Source organism: Lissotriton vulgaris, chromosome 7, assembly GCF_964263255.1.
Source record: "Lissotriton vulgaris chromosome 7, aLisVul1.2, whole genome shotgun sequence".
In the NCBI taxonomy this organism is placed as follows: domain Eukaryota; kingdom Metazoa; phylum Chordata; class Amphibia; order Caudata; family Salamandridae; genus Lissotriton; species Lissotriton vulgaris.
In genome coordinates, this window is record NC_141695.1 from 22219413 (window position 1) to 22233150 (window position 13738).

Below are 13738 nucleotides of genomic sequence, written 5' to 3' on the forward strand. Positions count from 1 at the left end.
GCCACCAACCTCACGAAGTGGATCAGCAACTGCGCAGACGACCTCGCCCCTCTGAAGACCCTGCCTAGCAGACCTGGCAGCAAGAAAGCCCCATGGTTTAACGACGAACTCAAGAGCTCCAAGAAGAACTGCAGAGCACTCGAGAAAACCTGGCGCAGAGACCCAACACCGGACAACATGACTGCCCTCAAGCTCGCCACCCGAAAACACCACCAACTGATCCACGCCACCAAGAAAACTGCATTCAAGGAACGACTGGACAACAACGCACACAATAGCAAGGAGCTCTTCAACATCGTTAAAGAGCTCTCCAACCCCAACGCCGGAAAGAACAACATCACCCCTTCGCAAGACCTCTGCAACTCCCTCGCCTCCTACTTCCACAACAAGATCGCGGACATGCACAACAGCTTCTGCACTCAACCGACGCACGCCACGATCGAACCACCGCCCCCCACCACCACCCTCCACTCCTGGACCACGGTCAGCACCGAAGAGACCGTCCGCACGATGAACTCCATCCACTCCGGATCTCCGACCGACCAATGCCCTCACCACGTCTTCAACAAAGCTGACGCTGTCATCGCACCCCACCTACGGGACATCATCAACACCTCCTTCGACACTGCCACCTTCCCGGAGAGCTGGAAGCACGCCGAACTCAGCGCTCTACTAAAGAAGCCATCAGCCGACCCCACCGACCTCAAGAATTACCGCCCCATCTCGCTGCTCCCGTTTCCTGCAAAAGTCATCGAGAAGACCGTCAACAAGCAGCTGGCCGCTTTCCTCGAGACGAACGGATCCCTCGACCCCTCGCAGTCTGGCTTCCGGGCCAACCACAGCACCGAGACCGCCCTGATCGCAGTGACCGATGACATCCGAGCCCTGCTCGACAACGGAGAAACAGCGGCCCTCATCCTCCTAGACCTCTCCGCGGCCTTCGACACTGTCTGCCACCGCACCCTAGTGCAGCGCCTCAGCAACGTCGGAATCCAGGAGAAAGGCATTGTAGTGGATCATCTCCTTCCTCGCCGGAAGGACACAGAGAGTCTGCCTCCCCCCGTTCAGATCAGAAGCCACCGAAGTCATCTGCGGCGTCCCTCAAGGCTTTTCGCTCAGCCCAACCCTCTTCAACGTCTACATGAGCCCCCTCGCAGCCATCGCACGCCAGCACAACCTCAACATCATCTCCTACGCCGACGACATCCAGCTGATCCTCTCCCTCACCAACAACCCGCCACCGCCAAAGCCAACCTTCACGAAGGGATGAAAGAGGTAGCCGAATGGATGAGGAACAGCCGCCTGAAACTGAACTCGGACAAGACGGAAGTCCTCATCCTGGGGTCTTCACCCTCCGCCTGGGACGACTCCTGGTGGCCCTCCGCCCTAGGCAACGCACCCAAACCAACAGACCACGCACGCAACCTGGGCTTCATCCTGGACTCCTCCCTCTCCATGACCAGACAAGTCAACGCCGTCTCCTCGTCGTGCTTCAACATCCTGCGCATGCTACGTAAGATCTTCCGGTGGATCCCCACCGAGACAAGGAAGACGGTCACCCAGGCCCTCGTCACCAGCCGTCTGGACTACGGCAATGCCCTCTAGGCTGGAACCACCGCCAAACTCCAGAGGAAACTCCAGCGGATCCAGAACGCCTCAACACGACTCATCCTGGACATCCCCCGTCGCAACCACATCTCCAGACACCTGAAAGACCTGCACTGGCTCCCGGTCAACAAGAGAATCACCTTCCGCCTCCTCACCCACGCACACAAAGCCCTACACAACGAAGGCCCAGGATACCTCAACAACCGCCTCAACTTCTACGCTCCCAAACGCCAGCTTCGATCGACCAGCCATGCCCTCGCCACCGTCCCCCGCATCCGAAGAGCCACCAAAGGGGAAAGGTCCTTCTCCTACCTCGCCGCCAAGACCTGGAACTCCCTCCGGACCCACCTCCGCCTGACCCAGGACCAGCTCGCCTTCAGGAAGCAGCTCAAGACCTGGCTGTTCGAGCAGTAGCGGACCCCCCTCCCCCCCCCTAGCGCCTTGAGATCCCCGGGTGAGTAGTGCGCTATATAAATGCTTTGATTGATTGATTGATTGACACATACAGTTATGCCCTAGGGGCCTCACAAACCATATACTAAAGAAGTGGTATAAGAACCACAACAGAAACAGTGAGTAGGCATAGGGCCTAGGGAATCGCTGGGGCTACGCTAACCAACCAAAGGTTAGGAAGTAGGAGGCCCATGGGAGACGCGTGCAGTGTCTAAACACAGTCGCGAGTTACCATTGACTAATAATGGAGAACAAAGAAGTTACAAAGTTACTGTTTAAGGGCACTTCCGGATGGACTACGACAAAACCCCTTTAGACTAGGACACTTCGAGAGTCAAGACCCACGGGAGCACCGGAGTACTCGTGTTACCTCACCCAGGGAAGCCGGATGCATAGGTGCCTTTTGGGGTCGGGTTTCGTTGATGCTTTCAATGGAGATCTGCAAAGAAGTGCTGTGGGCGACCAGAGGAAGAGTGTCCGGGTGGATCCAAGGTTGGATCGAGGAACTGAAGAACCTGAAAGCAGAGGGGACATTGTCTGGGTCACTAGCCAGTGACCAGGAAGGAACCAGGAAGGAACCAGGCGATGTTGCGATGATCTCAGGTGAAGAGGTGAAGCTTGTCTCTGCAGCCACGAGGACCAGGAGGTGTCGACAACAACTAGGAGCTGGATTCGAGCTGTCCCACAAAGGATCTAGTTGACTGCAGTGTCGGTATCTGGATTGGACCCAACAAGCCTTGGCAGACGCAATCTACGCAAGAAGTGAAGCTGAGCTTCGGTGCAGACCAGCAAGGTCTGACAAGCTTCTCCTTTGCAGGGAAGCTGGAGCAAGCCTGGAGAAACCAGGAAAGCAGTTTGGTTTCAAAGGTTTGTCTTCAGTGGGCTCACTAGCCAGTGCGAACAGCAGTGGGGACAACGAGCACCCCTGCCTCGTCCCTCTACGCACTGGATAATCTGAGGATATAATCGATCCTAGGCGTACCCTTGCTGTGGCCGATGAATACTGCACTCTTGTCCATCTCCCAAACCCCTCTCCTATACCAAACTTCACCAACACCTCGTCCAGGTACGTCCACTCAAGGCTGTCAAAAGCTTTCTCAATATCAACCGATAACACTGCAGGTTCCTGATCTGTGTCCCCAGCACTGTCTAATATCCGGATCAGTCGGCGTATGTTCATTGACGTATTCCTAGTAGGAATAAACCCTGCCTGGTCTCCATGCACTAGTCTGGTCATGTGTGGTAGTAGTCTGGTGGCTAGAATACGGCTCAAGATCTTATAGTCCACGGTTAGCATAGACAAAGGCCGATAAGACGTCACATCGGATGCCTCTCTGCCGGGTTTCAGTAATGGCACCACTAGTGCCTCACTCATCGATTTAGGCAAGTGCCCCAACATTCTAGCTTCAGAGTACACCACCAATAGTCTGGGCGCTAAAATATCAATATATTTCAGGTAGAATTCAATCGGCAGGCCATCCACCCCAGGTGTTTTATTTCTTGCCATCTGTTTAATGGCCACTCTAATCTCCGATAGCGTTACAGGCCCTCTCAGTTCCTTCGCTTCCTCGTCATCCAGCACTGGCAGTGGGACAGAATCCAAGTATTCACTTATTTCAGAGACCTCCACCCCCAGTTGGCATGCATACAGCTTCGTGTAGTAAGACTGGAAGCGCTCCAGCACCGCCGCTTGCGAGTAGACTATCTCCCCTGACTCTGTTCTTATGCTCATGACTGGGCAACCTCTAATGTCTGGGTTGGCAAGCCTAGCAAGGAGCGTACCCACTTTATCTCTCTCTGCATGTACTTTGATGGTGTATTGCTTATAATCATAGCACCGCAGCCGTTCCGTTTCAGTCGCCACCACTTCCTTAGCCTCAAGTAACCGCTCTTGTAAATCCGGTCGCTCAGGCCTACGCTGTTCCAATTCCCTCAACGCATCCTCTGCTTTCGCTAGAGCAGTCAAAACCGATGTCCTTGCATTCGAGAACCTGCCCATGCATACGCCTCTCACCACCACCTTCATCGCATCCCATTCTATCGATCTCGCGGTAGCTGAACCTTCATTCTCCTCAAAATAGCGTTCAATGCCCTGTTGGACCGTGTCACTAAACACCAGATCCTCCAATGTGTCAGGCCGCAGCCGCCATGTTGGAACCGCTGATCTCGCCCGCTGCCACTGCACTAACACTAACAAGGGATTGTGATCCGAGATAGTCCTAGTCAGGTATTCCGTGTGAGTTACCACGGCAGCCAGGGGGCCACTACACAGGACAGAGTCTATTCTGACGTGTAACGCATGTAGGGCTGAAAAAAAGGAATAGTCCCAAGTGTCAGGGTGCTGCTCCCTCCACACATCTATCAATCCCCAACCCTCTTGCCATTCCTTCCTATGTGTGGCCAACCTACGCACTGGGGAATCGGCCAAAGGTGGGTGCGACCTATCAAGTGTCACATTAGTGATTGAATTGAATTCACCCCCTAGAATGATGGGGCCCGCCAGGAAATAGGCCAGTGAACTCGACAAGTCATCGAAAAAATGGGCCTGATCGACATTAGGGGTGTATACACTACATAGAACCACGTCCCTACCATATAACCTCCCCTCCACCACTACATATCTACCCTCAGGGCCCACCAGCTGGTTCGTAGCCTGGAACGGTATCCCCGCCCTTATCCATATCAGCACCCCTCTAGCAAACGCCGAATACGTGGTGCCAAACACCTGACCATGCCATCTCTTCTGCAGTGCTGTACATTCTTGCTTAGTTAGATGAGTTTCTTGTAACATTGCAATCTGGACGCCAAACCTCACCAGATAAGAATGTACCTTGTGGCGTCTCACCATTGTTCGAAGTCCCCGGACATTCCATGTTAGGCATTTCAAATTAGGTAACGTCCCCATAATAGTCATCTCTGTATCGTTTCAGTGGCAACCTGTTGGTGCCCACATCATTGCAGTTGCATCCCCCCATCAGAACTACCAAAAAAACACCCCAAACCCCACTCCCCAGGACGGGACCTAATAACCCAGCTTCAGCCCTGTTCCAAACCTGTAACACAGCACACATTAGACTAGTCTGTGGTCGCCACCACAGAGGGCCGCTAGAGGGTGAGTTAGCGCCGACCCAGGGCAGGCAGAGCCCTCACCCCGCGCCCTCGATCCCACACTGCAGTTACAGCACCATACCCGCCAGCCCGCCAAACACCAGGAGAGCATGCCCCAGTAGAAGCAACGGAATTGTTCAGCCCTCTCAATTGTCACTCATTAAAGAGTCCATCTGATGTCTGCGGGGTGACCACTGGCCCCTTCGAGCTCTCAGCCTCCGATACCTCTTCTCCAGATTTTCCTTCATCTTCGCCAGAGTCCGACCCCACCGCTGCCTTCTCCTGTTGCGACCTCGTGATACTCGCTGTTGCAGCTAATGCCCCTTTCCTGTCCGCCGCCATCTGAACCTCCCGCATCGCTCTCTTGAGCTTGTTTAGTTTGCGGATACGTTGCGATTTTCGGATCTGGATCGGTTTATGTCTCTCCCTCTGACTTTTGCCATTGCGGTCCGTTCCGGTGCGATATAACTCAAGCCACGACCATGCTTCATCCGGGGTCTGAAAGAATTGAGTGTTCCCATCTAGGATCACTCGTAACTTGGCCGGAAAAAGCATGGAGTATTGGATCCCTTCCTCCCTCAGTTCTTTTTTCACAGTCAGGAAGGACGCTCTGTTCTTTTGGACCTCCTGTGTGTAGTCTGGGAAGACCGTGACCCGGCTATTGTCCACTTGAAAGGGGCCCACTGAGCGCGCCCTCTGTATCAACAGGTCCCGGTCCTTGTAATGTAGGAGTTTCACCACCATTGGCCTGGGCGGCCGGCCCTGCATAGGTGAGCGAGCCGGGACACTGTGTGCTCGCTCCAGAGAAAAGAAAGGAGAGAGGCCACTACCGTTTTGAACCAGTTCTCCATATAGGCCACAGCATCATCCCCTTCAATTTTCTCCGGAAGGCCTACCACCCTCACGTTTTTCCTCCGATTATGACTTTCGGCATCCTCTGCTCGTCTCTCCAGTGTGGCAAGGCGGCTAAGGATATCAGTTAATTTGTGTTCCACGGTCACTACCGCCGGTTTCAGCTCCTGAAGTAGTTGTTCATTTTCTTTTACTCTGTCCGAGAGCTTAGCATGGTCCGCCCTCAAGAGACCCAGCCCCGTGGCGACCTGTGCTATGTCCTGGTGCAAAGACTCCTTAGTCGCCGTTATTGCTTCCAATATGTGGTCCAGTCGCTGGTTTAGCCTCCGCTCCTGCTCCGTTACTCCTGGGGGAGCATGAGCCCCGCCATCCCGGGCTAACGAGGTCGCATCTTCTCGACCGTGTTCCACGGTGGGAGCTCCACCAGCAGCGGCCATCTTGGCTGCCTCTTGCGTCGCCATATGGTCGCCTCAGGTACTTTACCAGGCCTCGGGCCCTCCGTCACGGGAACTTCGCTCTCTGCCCACCGACCTCGTTCGAACTTCTCAACGAACTTCTCAACGGTTCCACTCAGGCCGATGGCAGGCCGGCCCTCACATGGTCGCCATGTCAGGGAGCGGGGGTGGGGGGGACGGGTGCTGCGTCTGCCGTGTACCAGGCCGATGGGAGCCCCTCACACCTCTAGGTCTTCTCTGAGGTCCCGTTCAGTTGGGCCCCCGCTCCTCGCACCCCGTTGGTGAATGTTTGCTATCTGATTCAGTTCTGTTCCGCCCCGTCCCGCGAGCAGTCTCTGCCGCTCCCTTGCGCCGCCATTTTCTCCATTCTCGGGTAAGCACCTCCGGCCTCCGGAATCAGGTTACAGCTCTATGTTCGGTCTCCTGCTGGCCCCCAGCTGCTCTTCAATGTTTCTCCAATACTTCGTACGGGGAAACCGCCCCTCAAAGAGCGCCGATGGTGTGGTTTTCAGGAGAAGTAGCGGGATCAGGCGCGGAGCTGCAAGCTCACGCTGCCATCCCGATCGGTGTCCAAGCCGCGCCCCCATGCTGCGTTGAGTGATGAGCATTTGCTGCTACCTGGGGGGTGTTGTTGTTGCAAGAAATTTATCTTCAGCGAACTTGGACTATTGAAGGGGGTCGTGGCAGTACTGTCAAGATTTAGATCCAGCAGAATGCTAAGATCATTTCCATTAAAGCGTGGTCTCTGTTGACTACGTCCATTTGTGACTGTAGGCGCTGATAAAAGGTAGGGTCGTCTACATTCAGGGAGTATACGTTGACGAGCAGGACTCAATGTCCCACTAGGCGGCCTGTGACCCATAGATACCTCCCCTCAGTATCAGTGATTGTGAACATGTGCTTGAAGGATAGGGTCTTGCATATCAGTATGGAAATCCCTGCTAGTAGGAGCTTTAGTTGGAGAAAAAGCGATACATTCGGCAAGTAGAGGCAAATATAGGCAGGCCTGCAGGTGCTAAGTGTGTTTCCCTCAGGAACACAATATCAACCATGTGTCGCCGAATGTACTACAGCACCTGTCTGCGCTTACGCTAGCTGCTTAGACCCCTTACATTCTAGGTCATAAATGTGACATCGGTATACGGTCTAATGTCAATCTGATGTGCCACATAGTGTGATAGTCATACAATGCATCTTGCAACCAAAGGAACAATGACTGGTGACAACGAGAGTGTGAAACAAGAAACCCCCACATAGAAATCAGTTCCTACAATTCTCTCCCATACTTGGTAGCTGCCTGTCCAGTACATCCCTACAGAATTACTTTTCCAACTTCAAAACTCCCACAAGCCATAAACGGCTACAAAATGGCATACATGTGAACATCACGGGGTTGGCAATGCCACGTCGATCCCCGTCATCTTGTAACATATAGGTTATAATAAGTGTCTCACAGTTATACCCCATTGACATCTCCTACTCCAACTACACCTACTAATAGACAACAGAAAAAGCAGTGTGTTGAATATTAATGAACCACCAGGGTAAAGACGTAGTGATGTGTAGTTCCAAGTTCCACCAGAGAGGAAGAGGTCCACACTAGCACTAGAGTGGACATATGGTGGCGAGCTCCCGGGTGAGTCCCCTCTGGAGGTCCATTGTTTCTCTGAGAATTGTCTGCAGAATGCTGGAACATCTGTGAGGTTGTCGAAGATGTGTTGCTTACAATTTACATCGACTTTGAGGCAGACCAGGTAGAGCATGCCGTATCTAAGGCCCAGATTCCAAAGTGTGGCCTTCACCCGGTGTGTTTACTCCTGGTCTCCTGGAAAAGTAACGTAAAGTTCGGTAATATGAACAGCACTGAGCCCTGTCAGGTTAATGGGTCTTTTTCCCGTGCCAGACGGTGTCTCGGTCCCTGAAATTCAATTGCCTAGCAATTATAGGTCTGTGTGGACATCCGAGGTTGGGGCGTGGCCCGAGCGACCGGGGTGCACACTCAACAACAAGCGTAGGCATGGAGGGTTCCCACCCAAACAAGTCAGTCAGCAGTTGTTCGACAAAGTGGTCCAGCCGCCCAGTGTTCGTGGACTTGGAAATACCCATTATATTTGTTGGGTTTCCGTCTACTACTCGCCTCTAAGTCTTCATTCTTCATGACAATCGTTTTCATAAATTTCTCCATCCCGTCTAGTTTCCTGGCCAGCTAGGCTGCACCATCTTCAAGGTCTGATATTCTGCCTTCCGCTGTATCCAGACGGGCATAATGCCGATCTATGTGTTCCGCAGAATTTCCAGTCTCTTGTCGAGGGCATTGAATTATCCATCTAGTGCCTTGAAGCCCGATCGCAGTTCTCCCATCAACACTTCTGTGTCCGAGGGAGGGCCTCCTCACCTGGCCCATCGCGCTGCCTTGTCTGCCATAGCTCGGTTCTGTGTCACACCTTTGTTTTAAATTGTGTCAAATAGTATTCGGCATTGCTTAGGGTCTCTGTGTGCTATTCCAACTAGATGTGTTTGATTGTCCCAGTCCCTAAGTGTCCAGGTCTGTATGGGGATGTACCCATTTTTCTCTGCAGCTCTAGTAGCCCCTCCGTTCGACAGCAGGCCTCCCACTACCACAAAAGCCGACCAACTGCCAGTTCACGTTCCAAGGGGTCCACGCAGGTTTCAGTGTGCATCCCCCCATCCAGCACAACGGCCAGCAGGGTAGGACCCCAGTGGCTCCCGCAGGGCCCAGTTATTTTCTCCTCACCATAGCCTGTCGGGCCGGGCTATAGTAGCTGCATACAGTTCCACCGAGACGCTTGCCGCCATCTCAGTGCTTTGTGGCAGTTAGCAGATGCCTCTAGGACTCACTGGGAGGTGCTGCAGGCTGATCACTAACAGAATATCGACAACAGAAATGTCGACCTACAAAAATATTGTGACAAAAATATTGTTGTCAAAAATATCGAACTCCTATCTTCACAATGGTAAGTACAAAACTATTGAGAAAAACAATATTGTTGTTAAAAGTATCGTTAAAAATATATTTTTTTCAAATGTTTAAAAAATAATGTAAAATAAATTAAATAATATATAGAATTAAAAAATGTAGTTAGAAATATTAGAAAATGTGTAAAATTATAAGTAATAAATATAATGTAAAAATAAATTAAACATACATATATATAAAATATAATATATATATATATTTACATAATATTAATAAATCATTATTTTAATAAATTATAAATTGTTGGAAACATTAAAAATGATAAATACATATATATACATACACATGTATCATGAAAATAAAATATATGTATAATAAATTAAACTATTAAAATACTTTTAATCTTTTTAAAATACATTTTACACTATCTTAACTGCAACAGTAGGGAAAATGTTGGATAGCGGAGGCGATAAAATTACTATTCCCACTCCAGAGAGTGGAAGAGTAGGGAAAGTGTTGGATAGCGGAGGGGATAAAATTACTATTCCCACTCCTGCGAGTGCAACAGTAGGGAAGGTGTTGAACAGCGAAGGGGTAAAAATTACTATTCCTACTCCAGAGAGTGCAAGAGTAGGGAAAGTATTGGATAGCGGAGGGGTAGAAATTACTATTCCCATTCCAGAGATTGCAACTGTAGGGAAAGCGTTGGATAGCGTAGGGGTAAAAATTACTATTCCAACTCCAGTGAGTGCAACAGTAGGGAAAGCGTTGGAAAGCGTAGGGGTAAAATTACTATTCCAACTACAGTGAGTGCAATAGTAGGGAAAGTAAATACTTCTTATTTAAATATAAATAATATAAATAGTAACACCAATTACAAAGTAATTAAAATATTTTACAATTGTGTAAAATATATTAAATAATCAATTTAAAATACAAATACAAATTGTTTAATATTAAAAATTACATACTAATACTAATTATTTTCCTATTAATAATAAAACAATTGTAACATATTTTGAAAAATTATCTCAATACATTTTTTGTTCAAAAATGTAATTACTTACAATTAAATTACTTCACAATCTATTCCCCTAAAAACACACAACCCACTACAGAAATTAATTTAATAAAAGTAACATAATTATCAATTAATTTTAAATAAATACCAATAATTAAAATAACATATTTAATTAATTATAATGAAATTACTTTCCACCCTATTCCCCTATAAACCCACAACCCGCCACAGAAAATGAATTACTAAAATTAACATACTTATTAATTAATCAATTAAATTTCATTACCAATTATATTTAAATTAAATGCCAATTAATAATTAATTACCAATTCATTCTAAATAAATACTCAAAAATTAAATTACATATTTAATTAATTATAATAAAATCACTTCCCACCCTATTCCCCTATAAACCCACAACCCGCTACAGAAAATAAATTACTAAAAATAAAATATTTATCAATTAATCAATTAAAATTCATTAGCAATTATATCTTAATTAATTACTAATTAATAATAATTTACAAATAATACTAAATAAATACAAATAAATAAAATAACATATTTAATTAATTATAATTAAATTATTTCCCACCCTATTTCCCTATAAACCCACAACCCGCTACAATAAATAAATTATTAAAAATAAAATATTTATCAATTAATCAATTACAATTAATTAGCAATTATATTTTAATTCATTACCAATTAATAATAATTTAACAATTAATTTTAAATAACTACCAATAAATAAAATAACATGTTTAATTAATTATAAATAAATTACTTCCCACCCTATTCCCCTATAAACCCACAACCCGCTACAGAATTATATTACACAAAAATTAAATATTAATATTAACTTACCTTAAATTCGATATTTGTGTTGTCTATATTCTGTCTAGTCGATATTATGTCCATTCTATATTTTTGATTCGATATGTTTGCTATTCTAGTCGATATAAATTTTTTCTAGTCGATATTTTTGTAGTATATATTATGTCTAGTCGATATTATGTCTATTGTATATTTTTAACTCAATATTATATCTAGTCGAAATTAAAAACTCGATATTTTGACTAGTTACCTAATGCTTGGCTGGTTCCTGGTCTCCAGACACAGAGGAAAAGGAATATTTGAACAATGCAAGTGTTGGGCAGAGAATGAAGAACCAACTATGCCCGAGCCGAGCCCTTTCCCTTAAAGCCTGACAAATGCAGAATGTTCAAGCTGATAAACTCCTTAGGGAAAAGCAGAGAATGGTAAACAAAAAGGCAGCCACATTCTCTGCCTTCTGAACTCAGCCCATTAACAAGGTTCTGTAGCTGTATGCATAGCGACAAGAATGTATCACAGTGCGTAAAACCACCTTTATATTGGCGATATAAGTTATATTAGTGCACATATCATATTTACCTTGACTCATTTGCCAAGTCCATCAGTCAGTTCTCTAGAAAGAAAAAGAAAAAGTCACTTTGGTGAGTAAGTATATGTGTTATAGACGTACAGATACATTTCAATCGCAAATAAGGTTCATTGGGCCATCCATTATTCTTCTGACCTTGTGGCTGTTGCATTGTGGGTACTTAGAGCCAGTTGTAGGGTTGAGTGATGTTCATTATGTATGCTGTATTGTGACACCCACAATTTTTCCTGGCAACACATTTTTGACTTCATTACTTGACAATCCTACCTAGCACTATAACTCTGGGTGTTGTTGCTGGTTCATTGCTATGTATTAAGTTAGGCCACATCTGCACAGAGCTTATTCCAGAGCACTGCAGCTATTTATATAATGGTATTGTTCCACAAACCACAGAAATATGAGGCGCTTGCCCATTAAAAGGGGAGTTTTGCTAAAGCTTGCAGAGTCCTTTGGCATGAAAGGTCTTGAGTGGTCTGGGTAGTCCAAAGTGTCACTGCATACTTCATGCCTACAGCCGGGCTCACCCGCTACAATGAAAGCACTGGGGGCAGGCCAAGATGGGGAAGGAGGGACTTGTGTCTGTGTCTCCTGTGCATGGGCCCACAGCAAGAAAGCAGAAAGGAGAGAAGCTGGAGGCACCTACTTGGTAGAAGGTCTAGCAGGAGGCAGAGAACCAGCAGAGGTGGTCGGTTCTCTAAAGATACTGAAGCGGAGACCTACAAATGTGGCGTGCAGCCCAGTTAAAATGGCGGCCACCATGGTCACAGCATGAGCACTAAAAGTGATGCCCTGAAGGCTCCAGTGACCCAGCACATCTCAAGAGCTGCTTGTAGGCCAAAGACACTGGAAAGCGGGTCTCGCCAGAAATAAATATAGATCGTACTTGTTAGATCTAGGGGTCTCTAGTTGGCAATGGTATTCACCTTTGTCCAAATAGGGACCCTTACTTCTAAGATGGGATAAGGGGATTACACTCCTTAATAACCCCTGCTCTCCCCCTTGGTAGCTTGGCACCAGGCTTATCTCAGAGGCAGTGTGTTAAGCATTTGTGAATATACACAGTAATACAGGGAGAAAACTACAGATGGACACAACACAGGTTTTTATAAAAATAAGTATTCTTTATATAGACTTAACACAAGAACACAAACGACAAAAATCCACAATACTACACTTAAGACTACTTAAAAGATGATTAAAGTCTCTTAGTTCAAGTTGTTGGTAAATGCGAAAAAGTTCTCAACAAAGTACCTGGATGCGTAACGCAAAGTGAAAAAAAGGCTCGCAAAAGGGGAGATGTGTCAGTTCCGTGACCCGGGGGAATGGTTGCGTCCTGCCTCAATGCTTACGCAGAGTAGGGGACTCATCGTGAGCCTTATCGGTGCGGAGGTGATGCGTAGATTCGGCCTGCGGGCCCGTTGCGGTGCACAAGTTGGTGCCTTGATGCAATGCGACAAACCGGTTGCGATACGAGAAGATGGCGCCCTTGATGCGGCCATCCGATGACGCCCTGGCAGCCTTACGGCGACTCTGTACTTTGGAGCCGCGACGGGCCCTGCGACACGCTTCTCTTGTGATGCGATGGCGACTCTCTCGATGGCGTCAATCTTCTCCTGTGATACGACAGCAGACAGCTTCAATGAACACACGCTTCCAGGGAAATGCGACGAAGGCTCGCTTCTCTGGCGTTGCAACGATTTCAGCTGCAGTGGCGACACGCTTCTTCTTGATGCGTCGCGCTTCCAGCTCCCAGCGGCACGCAAGTGTCTGGAGTCAGAATTCCCAGCAAGGAAATTCAGGAGGGAGGTGAAGTCTTTTATCCCTCAGACTTCAGCAGGAGGCAAGCACAGTTCAAGCCTTTGGAAAATATTATGTAG

The 13738-nt window shown here is 47.7% G+C and overlaps 1 protein-coding gene across 2 annotated transcripts in view; it reads right to left on the reverse strand.

Moving 5' to 3' along the window:
* SIRAL2 (SIR2 antiphage like 2) overlaps positions 1 to 13738 on the reverse strand; it is a 748558-nt gene that overhangs the window by 582894 nt on the left and 151926 nt on the right. For both annotated transcript variants that reach the window (XM_086928446.1, XM_086928445.1), the window contains exon 3: positions 11852 to 11885. In XM_086928446.1, coding sequence (XP_086784572.1) covers positions 11852 to 11874 — 23 coding nt within the window. In that variant the 5' untranslated portion in view covers positions 11875 to 11885. The remainder of the gene's footprint in view (positions 1 to 11851; positions 11886 to 13738) is intronic.